The sequence below is a fragment of the Podarcis pityusensis genome, assembly GCF_964106645.2.
Source record: "Podarcis pityusensis genome assembly, chromosome: 10".
In the NCBI taxonomy this organism is placed as follows: Eukaryota; Metazoa; Chordata; class Lepidosauria; order Squamata; family Lacertidae; genus Podarcis; species Podarcis pityusensis.
In genome coordinates, this window is record NC_138035.1 from 6,665,586 (window position 1) to 6,689,660 (window position 24,075).

General features: G+C 46.7%; 1 protein-coding gene across 1 annotated transcript; it reads left to right on the plus strand.

Moving 5' to 3' along the window:
- Window positions 1–640: 640 nt before the first annotated feature.
- LOC308486393 (carboxypeptidase A2-like) lies at window positions 641–23,109 on the plus strand. The gene is made up of 11 exons (XM_081023210.1): window positions 641–808; window positions 3,977–4,058; window positions 12,295–12,429; window positions 13,253–13,351; window positions 14,726–14,827; window positions 16,856–16,957; window positions 18,578–18,688; window positions 18,838–18,928; window positions 19,649–19,851; window positions 21,725–21,809; window positions 22,878–23,109. Exons 4-11 carry the CDS (start codon window positions 13,280–13,282, stop codon window positions 23,063–23,065), a joined length of 954 nt encoding a protein of 317 aa, XP_080879336.1. The 5' UTR covers window positions 641–808; window positions 3,977–4,058; window positions 12,295–12,429; window positions 13,253–13,279; the 3' UTR covers window positions 23,066–23,109.
- The last annotated feature ends 966 nt before the right edge of the window (window positions 23,110–24,075 follow it).

Consider the following 24,075-nt stretch of genomic DNA (forward strand, 5'->3'; position numbering starts at 1 on the left):
GCCCTCGGAGCTGGACCTCAGTGTCCGGGCTGAACGATGGGGGTGGTGACGCTCCTTCAGGTATACTGGGCCGAGGCCATTTAGGGCTTTAAAGGTCAGCACCAATTGTGCTCGGAAACATACTGGGAGCCAATGCACGTCTTTCAGGACTGGTGTTATGTGGTCTCGGCAGCCGCTCCCAGTCACTAGTCTAGCTGCCACATTCTGGATTAGTTGTAGTTTCCGGGTCACCTTCAAAGGTAGCCCCACGTAGAGCGCATTGCAGTAATCCATGCGAGAGATAACCAGAGCATGCACCACTCTGGCAAGACAGTCCGCGGGCAGGGAGGGTCTTATCCTGTGTATGAGATGGAGCTGGTTGTAGTTCAGGAACGTTTGAATTCCCCGCGCCTGGCTTACCTGCCCCAGCACTCTGACTCACCTGTGAATAGGCTGTCTCTGGAATATCTGGGCCACATCCAGTCACTTGGATAATTCTGCAATTTTGCTGTTTACTACCGTGCCCCGAGGGCTCCTGCGTCCCAGCCTTGCTGATCAAGGTCCACCCATTAATTATATGATTACATCAAGGCAAGCAAGACTTTCCAAGGGAAAGATACTCCCTTATCTGCCAAGGTGCTTCGAACCTTTCGGACGTGACATGGGAATTTAAACACATGCAGCCTCTTTGGAAAGGCTTAGGCGCAGCTTAAATACAGCCTCGTTGAATCGTCGTTCTCCAGCTTCTGAACAACTTTCCAAATATGAGGCTGTTTCTGCTTCTTGCGGCCCTTGTTGGGGCTTCCCAGGGACTGCAAACATTTGCTGGGTGAGTTCTCCTTTGGACCCCACTGTTTCTGGAACGCTTTTTTTGCTGCTTTCGCATCCTCCAACTGCCCCTATTTTCCCAAGAAATTCCTGGAATCACAGAAGCCATCCCAGCTTCTGATTTGATCCTGCAATGTCCTGCAATGAACCAGTGTTGGCTCTGGTGCTTGCAAAAGACATGTGTCTTTTGGTCACGCTCTTCCATGCAAGCCAGCTGACTTGCGCAGCACCAAAAGATGCGCGCCTCCTAGTTTTCATCCGAGGAATGTTGGAGGGTATGTGCTTCTCAAACATTGCAATACCAGCAGACTCTGGGGCTCAGGCTTCCCCTGCTGGCTGATGGCAGTTTTGTAACTCGTCTAGAGATTGGGGTAAGCTGCTCCTTTAGGGTATGTTTGTGTTTGGGGCAACCTCAAAATACCTACCTATGCCCTCAGGAAGTTTGCTTCTAGGTTCGGCAAGCATCCGTCCTGATTACAAAAGACTGGCCAGGCTCCCCAGGGTATCCAATCAAGTGACCATTAACAGGTAACCTGCCAGACAGGAGGTAAACAACGCACTCAAATTTCTGTTGCAGACTGCCCTTTCTGTGATGTAGGTATGATGTATGGAGGGCGGGCAATTTAAAATGTCTATATAAGGGCAGGCACACCTTTGTTCTGGGTCCTCCTCGTTTCCTGCATGTGAGGGGAGCACCCTGTTGCAACAGTTCAATAAAGATCAGGCTTACGAGCTGCTTTGCTTCTCAATATTCTCTGGTTGGCCTCTGTTCTTTTCTCTGACTGATGGAGAACCTACAAAGGACTCTATATGGGCTCGTGTTCCCCATAAGGGAATAAGGGCAGATTTTTGTTTATTACACTGCCAACTTAGATGAACCATATCAATTTGGTGAGGTTGGTTGGTTGTCCTATTTTGCCAACGGGAAATTAAGGGGCAAAGAGAGCAGCTGGTTTTGGCAGAGCAATCCTACCACATCTGGAGCAAGTGTTGGTGGGGCAGCAGAACCGGTCCAAAGACCTGCAGGCTAGAAGGGTGGAAAGACAACTCCCCGTCAGTGTTATGTACTGAAGTTCTCACCCTGGGCCAGCAGGGGGATACTGTAGATAGTTATGCAAATGAAGGATCGAAAGTGCCGTTCAGTGATTGGATGGATACTGTAGATAGTTATGCAAATGAAGGATCGAAAGTGCCGTTCAGTGATTGGATGGATACTGTAGATAGTTATGCAAATGAAGGATCCAAAGTGATGTTCAGTGATTGGATGGATACTGTAGATAGTTATGCAAATGAAGGATCGAAAGTGACGTTCAGTGATTGGATAGTTTTAGAAAGTTGTTACAGTAACGTGGTACTGGAGCTTTATATAAGCAGGCTGACTGAACCCTTCAGTTCAGTTCTGTTCTGGCCTGTGAATAAACAAGAGCTGTTTGAAGAATCGTTGTGTCGTCTGATATGTTCACGGACAACTTAACAGTCAGCATTTCCATAAACACACAAACAAAATAATTAAGAGATTTTCCTTCCCCTGGCCAGTGCACAGTTTACCCTCCGCTCTTGTTGCATGTCAAAGGATCAGGAGGGTTCAGGGATCCAGGAGAGTCAAAGCTGCCTCTGATACTTATTTAGTTTGTAAGGTTTATATGCAGCTCGATTTCAGCAAACAAACCTCAAAACGAGAAAAATTATCGATGAGAAGAATCAACAACCTTTCAAAAAGCTAAGATAGCAAGAGAATGAAAAAGGAATAAAACTCGCATCAGCTTTGTAAACTCCTGAGTAGGCCTGTCTGAATAAAAAATGGTTTCAGCAAGCTCCGAAAAGAGCACAGCGAAGGCGCCTGCCTGGTTGTCAAGAGGCAGGGATTTCCAAAGTGCAGGTGCCACCATATTAAAATACCGTATTTTTCGCTCTATAGGACGCACCGGACCACAGGACACACCTAGTTTTTAGAGGGGGAAATCAAGGAAAAAAATATTAACCCCCCCCCAGCCCCAAAGAGCAAAGAAGCCAAGACAGCGAGCGCGATCCATCCCTGACTGACTGGCCGCGTCAGTCCCTTCTCCCTCCTGGGGAAAAGCCCGCAAGAGCCACGCGAAGCTTGTGTGCGGCTCTTGGGGGCTTTTCCTGCCTGCCTCCCCCCTGCATTCGCTCCATAGGACGCACAGACTTTCCCCCTTAGTTTTTAAGAGGGAAAAAGTGCGTCCTATGGAGCGAAAAATACGGTAGTTCTTACAAATGTGGCACAGGGGTTATGCGCCTGGAGGAGTGCCAGTTCCGCCAAATGAAGTGGGCGATCTCATGGGTAAACTTCCAAGGGCAGATCTCCCTCCCTCTCTCTCTCTCTCTCTCTCGGAGGATCTCCTGCTCTGTCTGTTTGAAAACCAGCAAAAAAGCATTCCAGTTTGCAAGTTGTTCGTGACTGTTTTTTTGACAAGGCCCCATGGAAATAGGTCAGCGTCTTTCCGCGCATTTCTCCTAAAACACAACACGTTTAGAGGAAGGTTCCCTAATATAATGCATTGGTCTGTGTGATTTTCTCAGCCACGCACATTTTTCAGCACACCACACAACCGGGCTTTTTTTCAGCCAAAACTCACGGGAGCTCAGTTCCGGCACTTATCAGGTGTCATTATAAGAGAACAAGGGAGGCGTTCACACTGAGTTCCAGCACCTCGTTTTCTAGAAAAATAGCACAGGAAGACAGACATTTTTGTACATATTGCCTGGTCAGGGAACTTCACCGCAGAATTCAGAGAACTGCAAATTTTGGGGGAGATCTGCATTTTGGCCCAGATCATGTTTTGAGAATACAGTGGTACCTCAGGTAAAGAACTTAATTCGTTCCAGAGGTCCGTTCTTAACCTGAAACTGTTCTTAACCTGAGGTACCACTTTAGCTAATGGGGCCTCCCGCTGCTGCCGCACGTTTTCTGTTCTCATCCTGAAGCAAAGTTCTTAAGCCGAGGTAATATTTCTGGGTTAGCGGAGTCTGTAACCTGAAGCATCTGTAACCTGAGGTACCACTGTATCAGACTTGGTAGGTTCACCTCAAAATGTCTCCTCCCGTCCCAAAGCTCACATTGGTTTCCCTGTGCGGTAAATCTACCCTGGATAAAATTGCAGTGCAGCAGAGAGCTGAGCTAAGTACCATTTTTAAAATATTGTAGGGATCAAGTTCTTCGGCTGGAGCCAAGCAACGACGAACAGGTTCGCCTTCTGAAGCAGTTTTAAACTCTGGAAGCCCTCCAGGTGTGTGGTTTTTCCTCTTGGGGGTGTTGGCTAATTATTCGTCCTGAATGTGAATGGTTGGGGGTGACAGCTGAATTGAATTTTATTATTACGGTCACAGACCACTTCCAGCTCACTGACAATATCAGAAAAATCATAAAACACAACAGGAACACATTGAATTGCAATTGGGTATGACAGACAATTCAGATATAGCGGTGAAGCCTTATTTACCTAGGGATCCATCAGCCACGCCATCCCCGGACCTTGGAGGGAACAAAAGTACCAGGAAAGCAAAATCTTCTTTGGAGAAAAAGTTTATTGAAATCTGTGCACAGAGACAATATCTGTACAGAGAGACAACCAGCTGGATAGCTCCTGAAAATATACTGGCTGTAAAGCAAGACACTTCAGCAAACTTTCTTATACTCTCTGAGCACTCTTCCCCCCTCCCATACCTTCTCAAATTATTCCCTTACGTGGCACATCTATATTGCTTGCTAAACACATTTTATTGCTTGCTAAACATTCCTGTCTTTCTATTTTGCTTGCTAAACACATTTTATTGCTTGCTAAACATTCCTCCCCTTTCCTTCGTACACGTGTCTTTTCTCATCTTTGCATTAGTAAGCATAAGACAGGAAAAGGGGCCTCTTTAGCAGGCCTGGTTAAATCTGCACTTTTGACCCGCCAGCCAAATTTAGTAGGTCTGGTTAGTTATTGCTAACAGCAGCGGTTTCTTGCTAGCTGGCTAGGCAGGAAACGAACTTTTGACCTGTCAGCCAAATTTTGCAAGCAGTCACTGGCGGTGTGCTAACTGTCTGGCCAAAATTTGCAGAAGTAAGATTAGCACAGGATTAGCACAGGAATTTACTGCAGATAATATTTGAGAGCAACCTTTCTTAGGTACAGAGTTCTAAGCACAGAAAATATTGAGAGAAACCTTTTCCCATCTCCCTTTACTCCCTCCTCTTCTTTTGAACAATCTATTACTTAGATTCGTTCTGGGGTAGGGGTCTATATTCTCTCATTACAGCAATCACGCGAGGTCCCATCATGCGAGACATCATCTTTCCCATCATATTCTGCAAGCATTGCATCAAGCAGGGAATACAAAAGCAAAAAAAGCAATAGAAGCATTATTGGGCCTATCACCATACTAACCCTGTTGGGTGGATTGAACTCTCGTGCTGCCTCCCTACTGACCAGAGCATATGGAAGCTGAAATCTTGGGGTGGCAATTCTTACTGGCACTTGTTTAGCAATTTCAATGCACACCTGGTTAAGGCTCCCACCCCTGCAATACTTGCATTAAGATAGGTTCCGTCCCATCTAACGCCTGGATTAAGATTAGAACCTGGTCCATCAGATGAGGTTGGTATAGTAACCTCATCAAACCCCTGTTTCCAGTAGTCAATGAGCACGCCATCTCTTACCACCGGCAAGACGAACCAGTCGTAGCAGAGGCCAGCAGGCCAGTAAGGGCGGTATGGCTCGGTAGGGTCAGGGCTGTGGGGCATAGAGCAAATCAATACAGAATATAACAGAAAAAAAGGAAAAGAGAAAGTCCTTATGAAAGTATTAAATGTCCTGGTGGACTTCCTGGATCAGTCCCGGCACGGGTTTTCACGTTGGGGACGCTGCCCGCGGGCGTCCCTCCCATCCATTTCTTCAGCTGTGCGTTGAGATATATCAGCAGAGCGGTCATCAGCGGAGGGTCTGGAGATGGTCAGCCGAAGGGGTCAATCAGGATTTAACTGCACAGTTCAATCTATAGTGGTCACTCTGGTGTGGTGGACCCAAGGGGTGATGCCGGCGAGTTTCACGGCGGTGGGTGTGGAGAGCAGGACGGTATAAGGTTCCAGCACGGGTGTAGCTGCGTCCGTGCCCAATCGTTTACCCACACTTCATCACCTGGCTCGAACTGATGCAGCCAACACACAGGGGTTGCGAGCCTGGGTCCACCTGTCGAGACAAAAGAAAACTCGGAAGAATATCTGGACTTAATTATTCAATTGCATATCCTGACCAGCATGTGGGGACAACATTCTGACATATGGGACCGGTCTCCCAAGCACAATTTCAAAGGGTGACAGGTGGGTTCGCTTTGACGGGAGACTGCGGACCCTGAGTAATGCCAAGGGCAACATGGTCACCCAATTAGACCCGGTTTCCTGTGTCAGCTTGGACAGCTGATTCTTTAGAGTCCTGTTCATTCTCTCTACCTTTCCAGAACTCTGGGGTCTATAAGCAGTATGCAGCTTCCAGTTGATCTGGAGCGCTTTTGCCAGTCCCTGTAGGACTGCATGAACAAATGCTGGTCCATTGTCAGATCCTATGGACCTTGGCAATCCATAGCGAGGGATGATTTCCCTAAGCAGGCACCTGGTTACTTCAAATGCCTTTTCAGTCTTTGTTGGCCATGCTTCGGCCCATCCGGTGTAGGTGCACACTGCCACCAGCAGGTAGCGGTGTAGTCCACAATGGGGTAATTCAGTAAAGTCCACGACAAGATCTTCCATAGGTGCAGTTCCACTGTGCTGAACTCCTGGGGGAGCTAGTGGTCCGGCTCTGGGATTATTCTTTTGACATAGCAGGCATTTCCTGGAAACCTGGGCTGCCAGTTGGTAGAGGTGGGCTATATAGAAGCATTTCTCCAGCTGCTTGGTTGTAGCATCTGGTCCTATGTGGGTTGAATCATGGTATCTCTGAGTAACCTGCCGAGAAAGGGACTCTGGAATCCATATCCTGTCATCAGGGGTAAGGTACCATCCTTCTTTGGACAATGTCAGCTCCTGAGCGTCTGCAGTGTCCCTTTCCTGCTTCGTATAAGCTGGCTTGTCAGTGGTGCTTAAAATTTTCTTCTGGGACCAGTGCTCCAATAACCGAGGCGGGGGCCAGTTCTTGGGCTGCTTCCTTGGCCACTCTGTCTGCCAATCGGTTTCCTCTGGCCACTTCTCCTGGTCCAGTCTTGTGTCCATAACAATGGATAACTGCCACTGCCTCGGGCTCCCATACAGCATCCAGAAGGTTCAACAAGGCTTGTGGGTGGGCCACCTGGCTTCCTCTGGAGGTAAGCAAACCTCTTTCTTTCCATAAGGCTCCATGGGCATGTAAAGTCAGGAATGCATACTTAGAATCTGTATAAATGTTTATCTTCTGTCCCTTTGCCAGGCTCAGGGCTCTGGTAAGCGCAGTTAGCTCTGCCAGCTGGGCCGATGTTCCAGGCGGGAGTGACTTTGCTTCGATCACCTGGTCTTCCAGGGCTACCACTGCATAACCTGCCTTCCGGTGTCCAGCCTCAATGAAGCTGCTTCCATCCATAAACCATGATGGCCACTGGGGGTCTGCTTCATCTTTAAGGTCAGGCCTGCTAGAATACACCTCATCCATTACTTCAATGCAGTCATGCGTGGGCTCCTCACCTACTCCTACCGGTAATAGGGCAGCTGGGTTGAGGGTTGTGGTGACTTGGAATTTCTAACGCGGATGTAGTAGCATCTGACATTTCCTCATTTTAGCCTGGGAGAGGAAATAGGTGCCTTTCGGCAGATGGCACGCTGACTCTTTCCTAAGCGGCCTCGCCCTCCTCTTCTTCTTCTAATGGTGGACCTCCCGTCTTCAGGGCCATCAACTTCTTTGCCTGGTACTTCTCCTTTTTTCTTCTGGGCCTCTTCCTCTCTCTGATTATAAGTGGTTTGGGCTATTTTCTAACATCCATTTCAGGGTGTGGCCCATCTGGATTTTTCGGCAAATATCGGGCGCTGCTTGGGCTACAAAGGCAGTTTTTATGATAGGGGCATGGATATACTGGCGGTAGGCTTCCTTCAGCTTCTTTAAGTAGGCTCCAGGGGCCTCCTCTGTTCCTTGCACTATTTCTCTGGCCTCCACAAAGTTGGTGGGTTTTCTGGCTGCCCTCCTCATGCCATTTAAGACATTCTGGCGATAAGTGGTGAGGGTATTTTGCCCTTCAATGGTCTGATAATCCCAATTCAGTGTAGTTTCAGGATATCCTGTTGCAACAGCTTGATCTCCTGCCCCCTGCGCTCTCATGTGTGCTCGGGCTTCAGCATGAATTCGCCTATCCTCCTCCTCTGTAGCTAGCAGGGCATCCATCAAATATTGCACATCATAAAAAGTGGGGTTGTATGTTTTAAAAAATAAAATTCCCTCAAACAGCTTAATTATTTTTGGCAGGGTTTCCTTCAAATGAAGGGTTTTGGTTCTTCCAATTACAAACATCTGCACTAGAGAAGGGGACATGTTGAACTGTATAAGTTCTATTGGGCACCACCCCGTTAGGTCCCGTGGGGGCTGGAGGGTCATACACTCTATGGAGAGGCATCACTCTGGCCGCGCCCTCCTCCTGTGTTTTATGTGCCCTATGGAGGGTCACTCTTTTCACTGCCTTCCCCACTCTTTCTGCCACTTTCTTCTCTGTTCCCCTACACATCCCGCTGTTTTTAACATATGGGGACTGACGTCCACTTCTCCTGCATAAGGTTCCACATACTTTCTCAAACGTTCTGCCTGTTCTTATTATCACCTATCAACTTAACTAATCTTTTTACAAATTCATCATCCTCACCATCCTCTTCTCGTTCCTCCCTTTCTCCATCCTCGCCCAGGTCTACCAATGCATTGTCCACGGGATTGGGGGCTGGGCCATCTGTTCCCTGTGGCGGGGGTGGTGCCAGGGCTGTTGCCGGGGCATGAGGTGGTGGGGCATCAAAACTTTTATCTTCTTCCCTCTCTGAATCCTGGAGGACTGGGGGGTTGTCCTCCTGTCTTCCTGACTGAGCAGATACGGCTGCCTGAGACTTTTTGGCAGCATGACTTCAGCCAGGGGGGGGGGGGGGGTTCTGTTCCACATTGGTCTTCCATGTGGAAATGTAGGGGATTTGATCAGGGTGGACATTCAAAATGTTCTGATATAATGGATTAATGAGTTGCAAATCAAGGGTCCTGATGGACGGCCAATTTGTTATTTTGGGGTGGGCCAATCTAATTTACACAATGTCCTCATCCTCCCCTCTCATCAGCTTGAATCCCCAAAAGCATTTCAAAGGGGTACTTTTACTTTGGCCAGAACCCATTTCTTCCAGATACTTCACACACAACAGACCTACAATCGCTCGGCCAAGGGGACACTAAGCCCTGGCCCACACTTGACAATTCAGCCACTAGAGTATCTTGACATGCAACATACAACATACAAAACACACCAATATAATTTCAACATGTAACACACAAAACACACCAAAATAATTTCAGCATGCAATACTCAAAACACACCAAAATAATTTTCCCTCCTTCTTCTGTTCCAAATTTTTGCTGGTGGCACTTTACTGCACAACCAATCCCCTTATTCCTGGTGGCTGGCACTCTACTGCCCAACCAATCCCCTTATTCCTGGTGGCTGGCACTCTACTGCCCAACCAGGTGAGGCTGATCAGACCTCGCCCCCCTTTTCCTTGGGGGCCCACGCCCTTTCCCTTGGGCTTACCTTTTTCCGCTGCGGACCTGTCCCCTCGGCGCCGTCCTCTTTGTTTTTCTCCCTCAACAAGATGTCTCCACTCCAGAACAGTGTGGCTGGCTCCCCCCACGAAACAGGTGGGGTGCGCACGGAAGCCTGCAAACGCTGCTGAGCTGTTCACCTTGGTTGAGCCTGGCCCTCCGGTCCGTATTGGGGAGAGGGCTTATCCCGGACGAGCCCCCAAAGAAATGAAGCCTTATTTACCTAGGGATCCATCAGCCACGCCATCCCCGGACCTTGGAGGGAACAAAAGTACCAGGAAAGCAAAATCTTCTTTGGAGAAAAAGTTTATTGAAATCTGTGCACAGAGACAATATCTGTACAGAGAGACAACCAGCTGGATAGCTCCTGAAAATATACTGGCTGTAAAGCAAGACACTTCAGCAAACTTTCTTATACTCTCTGAGCACTCTTCCCCCCTCCCATACCTTCTCAAATTATTCCCTTACGTGGCACATCTATATTGCTTGCTAAACACATTTTATTGCTTGCTAAACATTCCTGTCTTTCTATTTTGCTTGCTAAACACATTTTATTGCTTGCTAAACATTCCTCCCCTTTCCTTCGTACACGTGTCTTTTCTCATCTTTGCATTAGTAAGCATAAGACAGGAAAAGGGGCCTCTTTAGCAGGCCTGGTTAAATCTGCACTTTTGACCCGCCAGCCAAATTTAGTAGGTCTGGTTAGTTATTGCTAACAGCAGCGGTTTCTTGCTAGCTGGCTAGGCAGGAAACGAACTTTTGACCTGTCAGCCAAATTTTGCAAGCAGTCACTGGCGGTGTGCTAACTGTCTGGCCAAAATTTGCAGAAGTAAGATTAGCACAGGATTAGCACAGGAATTTACTGCAGATAATATTTGAGAGCAACCTTTCTTAGGTACAGAGTTCTAAGCACAGAAAATATTGAGAGAAACCTTTTCCCATCTCCCTTTAGCGGCAGTTAAAAATATATATTAAATCTTGATCACTAGAAGGAAGGATAACAACAGGAAGATTTAAAGAAGGAACTATTGGAAACTCAAGGCAGTAGAAGCATAAGATGATTAGAGCCCCACTGAACTTGAAGCATGGGAAGCCCCAACAAAAATTTATAATTTGGCAGAATATTTGGACTATATGATATGTATTTGTATAATTTGGAGTATTTGATGTGATTTGATTGGATTATTAAAATGGAAAATAAAAAATTATATATCTATCTATCTTGATCCCTAAAATATAACCTAAAATTGTCATTTAAAACCTTAATCATTTTGGTAGTACAGCTTATTCCCCAGGTTTTATGGCAGTCGCACAGAATTTGGCCACCCTTAGCGTGATCTCTAGATCCTTGTCCTGTACCAGGAGTTTTAGACATTGAAGTTCGGACCCATTTGGAGACAGCTTGTTCGGAGACTGACAGAGCCTCTGGGAAAAGAATACCCTGGAAGCTCAGCTCAGAAGCTCAGGCTACGCTTTGCACAACTGCAGTTCTTTAAAAGTTGCACAAGTAATAATGCCTATAATTGCACCAGCTTCCACAGAGGAGCGTCTGTTTCTTCCTTTGCTTGTTATACTTCATTTCCAGCTTGGGCTGCCTCTCCAAAGCATTCACAAGCTCCACGCAAAGAGGGAGGCTGTTATTAGGGAGATGCTTAGGTGCGTACGGCAGTCCCGATCGCCCGGTTCCTGCTCAGAGTCCTGATTATACTGGATCTGAAATCAGCATGAAATAATAAAAAAAAAATTAAGGTCTTATATATATAAAATAAATGTTCATAAATGTACCAACCAAACACGTACATAAATATATAAACCACATGTCTGAAGCAGCACAGGAAAACAGCCATGAAACCATTTTGACTCCCAAACTGACCAAATGTTTTCTCTGCAAGGTCGAAGGAAATGGAAAAGCCTCCCCACTGTCTTTTCTTTCACAAATCCTGTCTTAAGGGTATGTCTGTGTTTGAATAGGGTGAGCCTGTGACCTGGCTCAGGAACTAAGTATTTATCATTACAAAAGAATGGCCAGGCTCCCCAGGGTATCCAGTCAAGTGAGCATTAACAGGTAACCTGCCAGACAGGAGGTAAACAACACACTCAGATTTCTGTTGTAGACCGCCCTTTCTGTGATGTAGGTATGATGTGTCTGGGGGTGGTCTTGGACTCCAGGGCAGGCAATTTAAAATGTCTATATAAGGGCAGACACACCTGGGTTCTGGGTTCCTCCTCCTTCTCCTACGTGTGAGGGGAGCACCCTGTTGCAACAGTTCAATAAAGATCAGGCTTACCAGCTGCTTTGCTTCTCAATATTCTCTGGTTGGCCTCTGTTCTTTTCTCCAACCGATGGAGAACCTGCAAAGGACTGTGTAAGGGCTCTTGTGTCCCTCATAAGGGAATAAGGGCATATTTCTGTTTATTACAAGCAGGTACACAGTCCCTGCAGGTCCAAATGTCCCTCCCATGTTGGGTTCGACTTGACTGGCTTCTCTGACTCCCAGGAGTGGCGGCAAAGGAGGCAACTCTCTCCCTGCCCCCACCCCATGCTTCCCCATCATCACGGCACTGTTTCTGGCTAGCGTACTCAACAAAGATGGGGATTTGGGGTTTTCTGTGGCTGTGAGACGCTGCGATGGCCTCAGGGTTTTGCGACGTTCCCGGCATTTTCAGGGGCATCGGAGCCTATGCCATCTCTTTCGACGATTCATTGACTCATGTTTTTTTGCTTATCTTTGCTTGTCAGCTGGATTTCTGGCGTTTCCCTTCATATCCTGGTCGCCCGGCAGATGTCCAGGTCCCCTTTGCCTGCTTGCAAGATGTCAAAGCCTTCCTGGAGTCCCATCAAATCAAGTATTCCGTCCTGATTGAGGATGTCCAGGTAGGAAAAGGGGGGGAAAGAGCTGGGAGGAAATCTACCATGAAGCCTTATGTCTGTTAAGGCTGTTGAGAATGCTTTAAAAGTATGGTGTGGATTTGACCTTTAAAAAAAAGGGTAAAGGACCCCTGACAGTTAAGTCCAGTCGTGAACGACTCTGGGGTTGCGGCACTCATCTCGCTTTAGTGGCCGAGGGAGCCGGTGTACAGCTTCCGGGTCATGTGGCCAGCATGACTAAGCTGCTTCTGGCGAACCAGAGCAGCACACGGAAACGCCGTTTACCTTACTGCCGGAGCAGTACCTATTTATCCACTTGCACTTTGAGGTGCTTTCGAACTGCTAGGTTGGCAGGAGCAGGGACTGAGCAACGGGAGCTCACCCCGTCGCGGGGATTCGAACCGCCGACCTTCTGATCGGCAAGTCCTAGGCTCTGTGGTTTAAACCACAGCGCCACAGGAGCCTAGGTCCATATACAACACAAAACACTGTTGCTATATGTAGGTTTTATTTAGGTTTAATGAGGCCCTCAGCTACTGAAGGTAATGGAGCCCTTGATATGTCCAGCTGTCCTTTGTCAACAACAAATTGTCACTGTTTTTCATGTTGAATATATGCTATATGGTAATTGATGGACCTAATAGGAGCCTACACAACACAAAACACTGTTGCTGTATGTAGGTTTTATTTTATTTCTTTTTTATCTTATATCTTGGAAATGCACATCCAGTTTTTTCCTTCAAATTTTTTTGGGGCCCCCAAGAGAGTGGGGCCCTAAGCTATAGCTTGTTTAGCTTATACGTAAATCCAGCACTGGTTCTTGCCCTAGGCTATTGTGGATGAAGAAGCCCGAGAGATGAACCTCAACGCACGGAAGGAGCGTGGCAGCGACAGTTTCAACTACGCCGCATATCACCCCTTGGAATCCGTAAGTGGGATAAAGATTTGATCACCTCCTCTAACCTGCCGCTTTTGTCTTTCTCTTCAAACTCAAGATGGAGATGGAGGAGAGGCAGTGTGCTGGTCCTGGGGGGGGGGGGGTTACCGTGCGGTGTGGTCTGTGTCTGGTCCAAGGGTGAAGCGGGGTCCAAGGCAGGGAGTCGGGCGTGGTCAGGAACTCTGGCAGAAAGCAGGACAGGGTGCCGGCAGGAACAGGTAACCAACGATGTTGCTCCCGCAACCTGGGACTGGGGCTGACTGGCTTTTATCTGCTCCGAGGCATAGGGCGGCCCCAGTCCACAGGTGACTTGCCTCTCCTGGCCTGGAGGCGAGCACTCCTCCTGCGGGAACTTAGTTCCCTCCGCCTCTCTGCCCTGAGCCTCTGCAGCTCAGGAGAGGCTGGAGGGTTACCGGACCCAGAGGCAACCTCACCTTCCCCTGACAGGGCTGGGAGAGGAGCACCTGCAGGCAATGGGTCCTCCATCACCTCCGGAGCCAGAGTGGATTCATCTGGTGTCTGCTCCTGAGGATCCGGCACAGGTGAGGGCCCTTCACGTTCAAGCCCCTGCCCCGGCTCAGCCGGCCCTGGAGGCGGGGACTCCTGTGCAGGCTGGGATTCCTCAGGTTCAGCCTATGAATCGATTCCCAGGCCATCACAGGCAGAGACCTATGGACCTGCTCTTGCACCAAATGCCCGTTTCAAGTGCAGGTAGTTGATCCTGGCAATCAGAAGCCCCAGAGAGCCAGTCCTGTGCCATGGCCTGGCGTGCCAAATCTGCCGCGCAGTTACAGCGAGGGCGACGTGCTGTCACTCATCCTTAAGATGAAGAGACGTTAGGAAGATGCCTCATGCTGAACCAGATTGTTGGCCCGCCTAAGTCGATATTTGTGGGGAATTAAATAATTGAATGGACTCGTGTGAGTGGACCGACAGCAAAAAGAAACGGCTGGGCACCTGGATTTGAAAGGTTGGGCTAGCACACAGAGAGCCCCAGTAGCAGAGAATTAAACTCATAAAAGTTGCCCAATGGTGTAGCATTAGGAATATAATTTGTTAGACCTTTCTTATCCCGTTACAACACTCCCCTCTTTTGCGAGGAACAGACCACATACTGCGAAGTAAGTTAAACATGCTTTACTTACAGATTCAAGGTCTCAGTCATGCATTGTTCCATGCAGCAGTCAGGATAATACAGGAAAAATACTTACTGCAAGCATTGTTGCTTTACACCCAACACTTGTCCCCAGATACATTCCCTCTCCTTCTCTCCCTCTCCCTCCCTCCCTCTCTCTCTCTCTCTCTCTCTCTCATAAACATTCCTCTCTCCGACAGCAGTATAAAACACACAATGTTGTATCTTAGATTTACAGCGCTATGGATGATATTGTGGCTGAATACCCCCAGCTTGTGAGCAAACATCAGATTGGGGAGTCTTATGAAAAACGACCCCTCTTCGTCCTCAAGGTACGCCAATTTCATGTTAACTACCACATCATTAGCTAACTGCAAATGGTGCAATTTCTCCCCCAGCTAGCTGCTTCTTGCCTATTTATGTTAGGATATAGTTCCGTTCCACCTTAAAAGGGAACATGTGTGTCACATGCCTGTTTACTTCCAGCACAGATCTGCTGGGAACTTCCGTTTGTATATAGCTTTTGTGTTACTGCTGTTTTGCTGGAGACGAAGGGAAGCTGACATGTTTTCCTCTGTTCCTGACCTATGCTGAATAAAATGCTGTACATTATGCTTGCACATCTCTCTAAATGTATCAGTCTCTAAATGTATCAGAGGCTTGTGTTGCTATTTGATGCTGTTCCTAGGGAGACCGGCTGCCGGCCGGTGGCTGGAGCCAGCTGGGGGCCTGCCTGATGCCCCCGTCTTCCTGGCAGTATCCCAACAATTTAATCAGCCTGCTGCCATGTTTCTGTTAGGATATTTCCTAACAGAATGCTCTATCGTTTTCACTCATGGATTGTGAATGGTTGATGCAACTATTTCAGGACATCAGAGTTTCTGTGAAGTGTCCTATACAAGTGTATCAAGACAATAGATCCTGTTTGGCTTTGCTGAACTCAGAGAGTTGCAAGCAAAGAACCAAGTACTTGCCGATTAAGCTACATCGTGCAAGAGAGTGTATTCAGAAAGGACTCATTCAGGTGTCCTACATGCCAGGAAATGAAATTCCTGCTGATCTGTTATCTAAGGTTGTTAACAGAGAACAACTTAAGGTTTATGTACAGAGGTTGCAATTGGGTTGAACCACAGGTACTACAGGTTACACGGAAAGGGGGAGGATGTTAGGATATTTCCGTTCCTCCTTAAAAAGGGAGCAGGCTGTTGTGTGTCACAAGCCTGCGTACTTCCTGCTCATAGGATGCTTTCGTTTTGTATATAGCTTTCGTTTTCTGTCTGTTGCCTCGACACGAAGGCAGGCAGTCGTGTTTTTCCTTTGTTCTGACCAACGCTGAATAATGTTGTAAATATGCTCTTCTGGGTGCATCTTCTGTTGCGGAGTCTGCTGCAAGGGCGTGCACGAGTCCTGGAATGTGTCTGAGGCTCGTGTCGCTAACTGGCTGACACTGTTCTACGAGAGACCGATGGATCGTCGGGAGATGACTGTCTCCCTGGCAGTATCTCAACAGTTTCAATGGTTGTATTTTGCTTCTGTTGTTGCAAATATTTTAGCAATGGTACCCACTTAAATGGAGACAAAGGATTGACAGACACAGCAATTGGAGAAAAAGAAGGTGAGGTTTTATTGCTGAGCAATAATGGACCCAGTTGGAATCCTTTCCAAAAGACTGGGACCCAGAGCATTGAAGGTCTGGGGCTATATAAATGAGTACAGCATCACAGATCATGAGACAATCATGAACGCCAGCAAAAAATAGCCAATAAGCACATTCAGCCAGGCTCCTGACCGTGTGCAGAGTACTACTCCCAACTTCTGCTTTCTTTGTCTGCACAAACAGTCTGACCTTTTCCCCAGTTTGATTGAAAGGAGAATAGAAACTTAAGCTAAGAGGAGCTCCTGACTCTAACTCCCCTGCAACATCTGTTCATGTAAGGACATTGTGGTCAGTCCTTCCTGTTTCATGTACAGAATTAGTCTTGACAAGAGGGGGGAGAGATATACCAGCATCTCCTGATTTATAGCTTCCTCTTTTGTAGGGACTCAAAAAGGGACTGGGGCAAGGTTCATCTCTGGAAACTTACAGTTTCAAGCAGTTTTGCTGTTAGGCTAGGCAAAAAGCTTTTTATGATTCAAATGGATTATAAAATCACTGTAAAACTCTGGTTATGTGTGAGCATATGTGAATATATTGATAACTGATAACTGATTACATGGATAACTGATTATATGAATAGCACAAAGGTGAAATTCCTCCAGACCCTGCTTCACTGTTAGCCACCCTGCACACATTTTGGTGGAAAGGCAGGGTGCGGATCCAGCAAGTAAACATCCCTGAAACATCCCTTTCCGTCCAATAGTTCAGCACCGGAGGAAGGAGCCGCCCTGCGATCTGGATCGATGCCGGCATCCACGCTCGAGAATGGGTCACCCAAGCTACTGCCCTTTGGACTGCGAAGAAGGTTGGCTGTTCTTTCCGACTGAACTATGGCTAATCCCTTTTCGCCTAAGGGCCGCATTGAGCCTTCGGCATGCCTCTGAGGGCCGCATGCCAGCGGTGAGCATGGCCAAAATGAGTGGGACCCATGCTCATGAACATACCGCTGGAGAATAAAAGGGAGCAGAACTACTTCTCAGAAAGAGGTTCCACTGCAGCCCTTTTGGCCTGGAGTTCCACCAAAACTTAGGTCCGACTCAAGCTGGCCATCTGTAGGTGAAGAGGATTACCAGCTGAAAACACAGAACGGCTGTTTTCCCTCCTCTCAAAGCCATAGCTGTCAACTTTTCCCTTTTTTTAAGGGAAATTCCCTTATTCCGAATAGGATTCCTCGCAAGAAAAGGGAAAAGTTGACAGCTATGCTCAAAGCTGGTTTGGGGGAAAATGCATCTAAGCAAAGTTTTCCCTAAGAATCATAGAATTGCAAAGTTGGAAGGGAACCCAAGGGTCATCTAGTCCAACCCCCTGCAATGTAGGAATTCTTCACCCAACGTGAGACTTGAACTCATGACCCTGAGATTAAGTCTCGTGCTCTACCGACTGAGCTATCCCTTGGGTTAGATACAACACGAGAGAGACAGGATAAATATGGATTGTGGCCAACACTGTGTCTGCATCACTTCCCACACCAGCCGTGAGAGTGTGCTGCAAATAGGAGTATGTGCACATACTATAAAGGCTTAAATGGTTCAGGACCATGATACCCCCAGGACCACTGCTCTTGGTATGAACTGACAGAACTGGACCCTGTGATCATTATCTGAGGCCCTTCTTTGTGTGCCTCCTCCCATGAGATGTACAGAGGGCAGCAACACGAAAGCAGGGCCTTTTCTGTGGTGGCTCCCCGCCTGTAGCATGCTCTCCCCAGGGAGGTTTGCCTGGCACCTTCATTATACATCTTTACGCACCAGGGTAAAAATGTTCCTCTTCGGCTGAAAGACACCCAATGCCCTTTTAAATGTGTTGTGGGAGGGGGTGATTACAGTCATACCTTGGGTTACAGACGCTTTGGGTTGTGCATTTTCGGGTTGCACACAGCGCCGAACCCGGAAGTACAGGAACAGGTTACAACCCACGCCTGCGCAGACGCGGCGCTGTGGGTTGCGAACGCTGCGGGTTGCGAACGTGCCTCCTGCACAAACCACATTCGCAACCCGAGCGTCCTCTGTATTGGTCTGCTGTTCTTATTTTCACTAGGTATTTTGTGGTTTTTCTATTGTGATTTTTATGTTCTGAACTGCCCTGAGGTCTGTGTGAATGAAGGGTGGTATACAAATAAGAATACAGTGGTACCTCAGGTTAAGTACTTAATTCGTTCCGGAGGTCCATTCTTAACCTGAAACTGTTCTTAACCTGAGGTACGACTTTAGCTAATGGGGCCTCCCGCTGCCGCCGCGCGATTTCTGTTCTCATCCTGAAGCAAAGTTCTTAACCTGAGGTACTATTTCTGGGTTAGCGGAGTCTGTAACCTGAAGCATCTGTAACCCGAGGTACCACTGTATTAATAATAATAATAATAATAATAATAATAATAATATACAGATTGAGACAAAAATAGCCCTAAGACGACTTCTGCCCTCTGCAGATTGCCAGCGACTATGGGAATGATCCGTCAGTAACTTCCCTGTTAAACACAGTGGATGTTTTTCTGATGCCTGTTGCAAATCCGGATGGATACGTCTTCTCTCAGACCAAAGTGAGTCCTTGAAAACTTACCACCCTCTCTTCTCATTCAAACTGGGAAGCTTTTCAGCCATTGCGGTCCTTTATCCACCTTTCTCGCTGCTCTCCTATTGTTCTGTGGAGGGTTTTTCCAACGGCGCCGTTCTTCTTTCTGACTTTCAGAATCGTATGTGGAGGAAGACCCGCTCCAAGATTCGTGGCAGCTTATGTTTTGGGGCTGATCCAAACAGGAACTGGGATGCCGGCTTTGGAGGTAGGTAGGCAAAGGGATTTAATCTCACGCAACAGGGGGTGATGCTTTCCCCGACTGATTCCATTTATGAATCATCCTCCATAAAATATCTTGAAGCCATTGCACGGGGCAAAATATCAACATCGCCAGCCCCAAAGAACAGGTCGGGGCTGGCAGGGGAAGCCCGGCCCCCCCCCCCCAGCCCCAGGGACCACACATTCGCTCCATAAGACGCACAGACATTTCCCCTTAGATTTTAAGAGGGAAAAAGTGCGTCTTATTGAGCGAAAAATACGGTATGTGACCTGGCGTGTAGCACTCTTTGCAACTGCCGCTAGGAAAAATAGAGCAAATTATATAGCCAAGGTAGCCACCAACTGCAAAGGAGATGAATTTATTTGACCCTATCTACATCAAGCTATATTCTGTCTTTATCACCAAACTCTGAATATAATTGCACATTGTATTAATTAACATTATTTTTTAATATATTAGTGGCCATGTGATAATTTTAGCTTATAACTTTTATTGTTTCATGTCTTAACTTGTATATTAAGGTACTTCTATAGCTCTGTTTAGAGTAGGCAATGTCTTGATAATATAAACGTTTTAAGGTTTTTTGTCTCAATCCAGTATAGTTTCTTTAAATTGTTGAAGGATTCTGTGTACATTGCGGCAGCCTTTGGCTATGTGCAATAAAACTGACTGACACCTTGTTCTTTGGACTTTCCACGTTGGCAGGACCCGGAGCCAGCAACAACCCCTGCTCCGACTCCTACCACGGTCCCAGCGCCAACTCCGAGGTGGAAGTGAGGTCCGTCGTGGATTTCGTGAGGAGCCACGGAAACCTCAAGGCTTTCATCAGCATCCACAGCTACTCCCAACTCCTGATGTTCCCCTACGGCTACAATTGCACCGCTGCCATCAAGGATTACGAAGAACTGGTAAGGCCCCAGGCTGGACGTGGCTGTCCTGGCAGAGACGCCTGTTATGTACTGAAGTTCTCACCCTGGGCGAGCAGGGGGTATACTGTGGATAGTTTTCACTCAGGTCCGCATATGCAAATAAGGGATTGAAAGTGACGTTCAGTGATTGGATTGTTACAGAAAGTTGTTACTGTTGCGTTGTAGTGGAGCTCTATATAAGCAGGCTGGCTGAACCCTTCAGTTCAGTTCTGTTCTGGCCTGTGAATAAACAAGAGCTGTCTGAAGAATCACTGTGTCGTCTGATACGTTCACCCACAACTTAACAACACCCACTGCTGGCCGGCTGCTCGATGACAGCGGCGAAGGTTATGACTCCAGCGGCCAGAGGCAGAGGTGGAACTCATTGCCACAGGACAGCCACCAACTCAGATAGCTAAAAAAAGAAAAAGGATTAGGTGAAAATCACGGAGGAGAACGCTCCTAGCCGCAATGGAAGTGTTTGCTTCCGCTGGTGGAGGCAATTGTGCCACTGTATACCAGTTGCTGCGAATCACAGGTCTGGAAGACTCTTGTCCTTGCACCCAGGTCCTTCTTTGGGTTTCCATAGGTATCTGGTTGGCCACAGTGAGAAAAGGATGCTGGACTCGATAGGACCTGCAGCTCAGAGATAAGCATAGCCAGACTCCTCTTAGGTCCCAAGTTATTTATCCAGTAGCACCTTTTTCGATTTTGAAAAAATAAAACAAAACAAAACATGCAAAGTTAATGCGCTAAAACAGTTCAAAATTGCCTCGACTTTCTACAGATCTATGACAGATTCCTTTGTCCATTGCTTAGAAACGATGATATTAGTCGGGTAAGTAAAGTATTCAAACAGATGGATTCTTAAAACAAATAAAGAATACAATAAATAAATTCAGGTAGGTAGACGTGACGCCATATATATATATATATATATATATATATATATATATATATATGTAGCACCTTAGAGACCAACTAAGTTTGTTCTTGGTGTGAGCTTTCGTGTGCATGCACACTTCTTCAGATATTTTGTGAATCCACACGAAAGCTCATACAAAGAACAAACTTAGTTGGTCTCTGAGGTGCTAATGGACCTTTTTAAAAAAATTATATATATATATTTCTACTGCATCAGACCAACACAGCTACCTACCTGAATTTATTTACTGTATTCTTTATTTGTTTTAAGAATCCATTCGTTTTAATACTTTACTTACTCAGTTAATATCATCGTTTCTAAGCAATGGACGAAGGAATCTGTCATAGATCTGTAGAAAGTCGAGGCGATTTTAAACTGTTTTAGCACATTACCTTTGCATGTTTTGTTTTGTTTTTTCGAAATCCTTTTGATTTGATTTTACAAATATAAGCTTATCACCAAACCAAATACACATCCATATATAGAGATTACTCTGAATCTCGTGACTTCCCCCCATCCCCATCCCCTCGATGGATCCTATTGTCAACATTTTCAACCGCATATTGTTTCACAATCTATATTTTATATCAATCCATATTGCCCATATCATTTGCTACATTACAGGTGAGATTAAAACCCTGCTAATGTTTTCATCTGCTTACAGTGGTCTTCTAAATATATTATAAGCTTTTCCCATTCTTTCTTACTTTTGTATGTTTTAAAGCAGGGTTGTAAAGCTTTCTCGATTTTCCTGTTTTTATCTCTTGCAAACTGCTGCAAGGTTGTTGTTGTTGTCAATGTTGTTTTACCATCCAGCGATGCATAGAATAAACCCAACCAACCAACCACACCTCTAGCTTTGTTTTATCCATCCTTTGGCAGGAGATGTTCCAAGGATCCAAAGGTTGTTTTGTGATTCTCCTCGATTGACTTTTGATTTCCTTCTAGGATGCGCTAGGAAAAAAGGCGGCCGATGCTCTCGCTTCTCTCTACGGCACCGTATATAAAGTTGGCCCCATTTGCAACATTATCTGTGAGTATATATGCCTGATACTGTGGTCATCAGAGGTCTTCCTCAGCTCAGGATGGGGGCGGCTTTTCAGCCTGAGGCGAAAGAGGGCGGAGCCACAGAGGCCGCACCCACCTTAATTGCTTTTTGTAGTTTCGCTACCAAGGTCTGTATAGTTAAAACTAAGGTCCGTATAGTTAAAGCTATGGTTTTCCCAGTAGCGATGTATGGAAGTGAGAGCTGGACCATAAAGAAGGCTGATCGCCGAAGAATGGATGCTTTTGAATTCTGGTGCTGGAGGAGACTCTTGAGAGTCCCATGGACTGCAAGAAGATCAAACCTATCCATTCTTAAGGAAATCAGCCCTGAGTGCTCACTGGAAGGACAGATCCTGAAGCTGAGGCTCCAATACTTTGGCCACCTCATGAGAAGAGAAGACTCCCTGGAAAAGACCCTGATGTTGGGAAAGATGGAGGGCTCAAGGAGAAGGGGACGACAGAGGACAAGATGGCTGGACAGTGTTCTCGAAGCGACCAGCATGAGTTTGACCAAACTGCAGAAGGCAGTGGAAGACAGGAGGACCTGGCGTGCTCTGGTCCAGGGGGTCACGAAGAGTCGGACACGACTAAAGAACAACAACAACAAAGTTTCGCTACCAGCACTGATAAATATTTCAGCTTTTCGGTTGCACAATAAACTGCTTACATGCTTAGCAATATTATTTGACACCTCACCATGACAAACGTTAAATACTTTGTGGAATAGGCCAGAGCTAAGGGATGATGGGAGTTGTAGTCCAACAACATCTGGGGACCCACAGGTTGAGAACTGCTGATCTATGGGCTATTATTAAAAGGAGGCTGCATTTTAAATTGTATTTTTAACCTGTATTTTAAATTGTTTCCCCCCCTATTATGTTTTTATTGTAATTTTACTGGTGTTAGCCGCCCTGAGCCCAGCTCTGGCCGGGGAGAGCAGGGTATAAATAAAATTTTATTATTATTATTATTATTATTATTATTATTATTATTATTATTATTCGTACAGATTGTCAAGCCAGAGTTCCATCCTAAGCATTTTTCTTCCTTCCAGACCAAGCCAGTGGAGGCAGCATCGACTGGACTTACGACCAAGGCATCAAATACTCCTTTGGTCTCGAACTCAGAGACACCGGCCGGTATGGATTCCTCTTGCCCGCCAACCAGATTATTCCGACAGCGCAAGAGACCTGGCTGGCTCTGAAAACCATCATGGAGCACGTGAGGGACCATCCATACTGAGAAGAGGGATTTTGGAGCCTAGAGGGACAGGGAGAGAAATCAACCACACGCTTCCGTTTAAAGATGAATAAAGACGTCTTAAAAAAAAACAAAAAAAACAAAGGAGCTGTGTTGTCTCATAAGAAAAAGGGTGCAGTGGGGAAAAACTAAACGCCACGGTTGGGTGATATTTTTTAAATGGGACCGGCTTGAAATGCCACAAAATAGCAAGGGAACTTTCAAATTTTCCAGGTCATTTCATTTTACACAGAAAACCTGCCCCAAATTTAGCCTGGATATGAATTACAGTGGTGCCTTGGTTCTCAAACTTAATCTGTTCCGGAAGTCCATTCCAAAACCAAGGCGCACTTTCCCATAGAAAGTAATGCAAAACGAATTAATCCGTTCCGGACTTTTAAAAACAACCCCTAAAAGCGCCGAAATGAATCCGTTCCGGAAGTCTGTTTGACTTCTGAAATGTTCGAAAACCAAGGCACAGCTTCTGATTGGTGCAGGCGCCCAGGAAATAATAGCCAACAGCCGCATCAGATGTTTGGCTTCCGAAAAACGTTCGAAAACTGGAACACTTACTTCTGGGTTTTCGGCATTTGGGAACCAAGGCATTTGAGAACCAAGGTACCACTGTACAGTCATACCTCGGGTTGAAGTTGCTTCAGGTTGAGTGCTTTCGGGTTTCACTCTGAGGTGAGCCTGAAGTAACGGAACGCGTTACTTCCTGGTTTCGCCTCTCGCGCATGCGCAGTCAAAATGACATCACACGCATGCGCGGAAGCGGTGAATCATGATCTGCGCATGCGCAGACACACAGACACGGGTTACGTTTGCTTCAGGATGCGAACAGGGCTCCGGAACGGATCCCGTTCCTATCCAGAGGTACCACTGTATATTTATTTCAGCCATTTATCATCGCCTTAGGTTCCTTTGGGAGAAAGGATGCGATAAATGAGTGAATAATAAAAGCTCAACAGCCTGACAAACGCACCATACATTTAAAGCACTCCTCTGCCCAC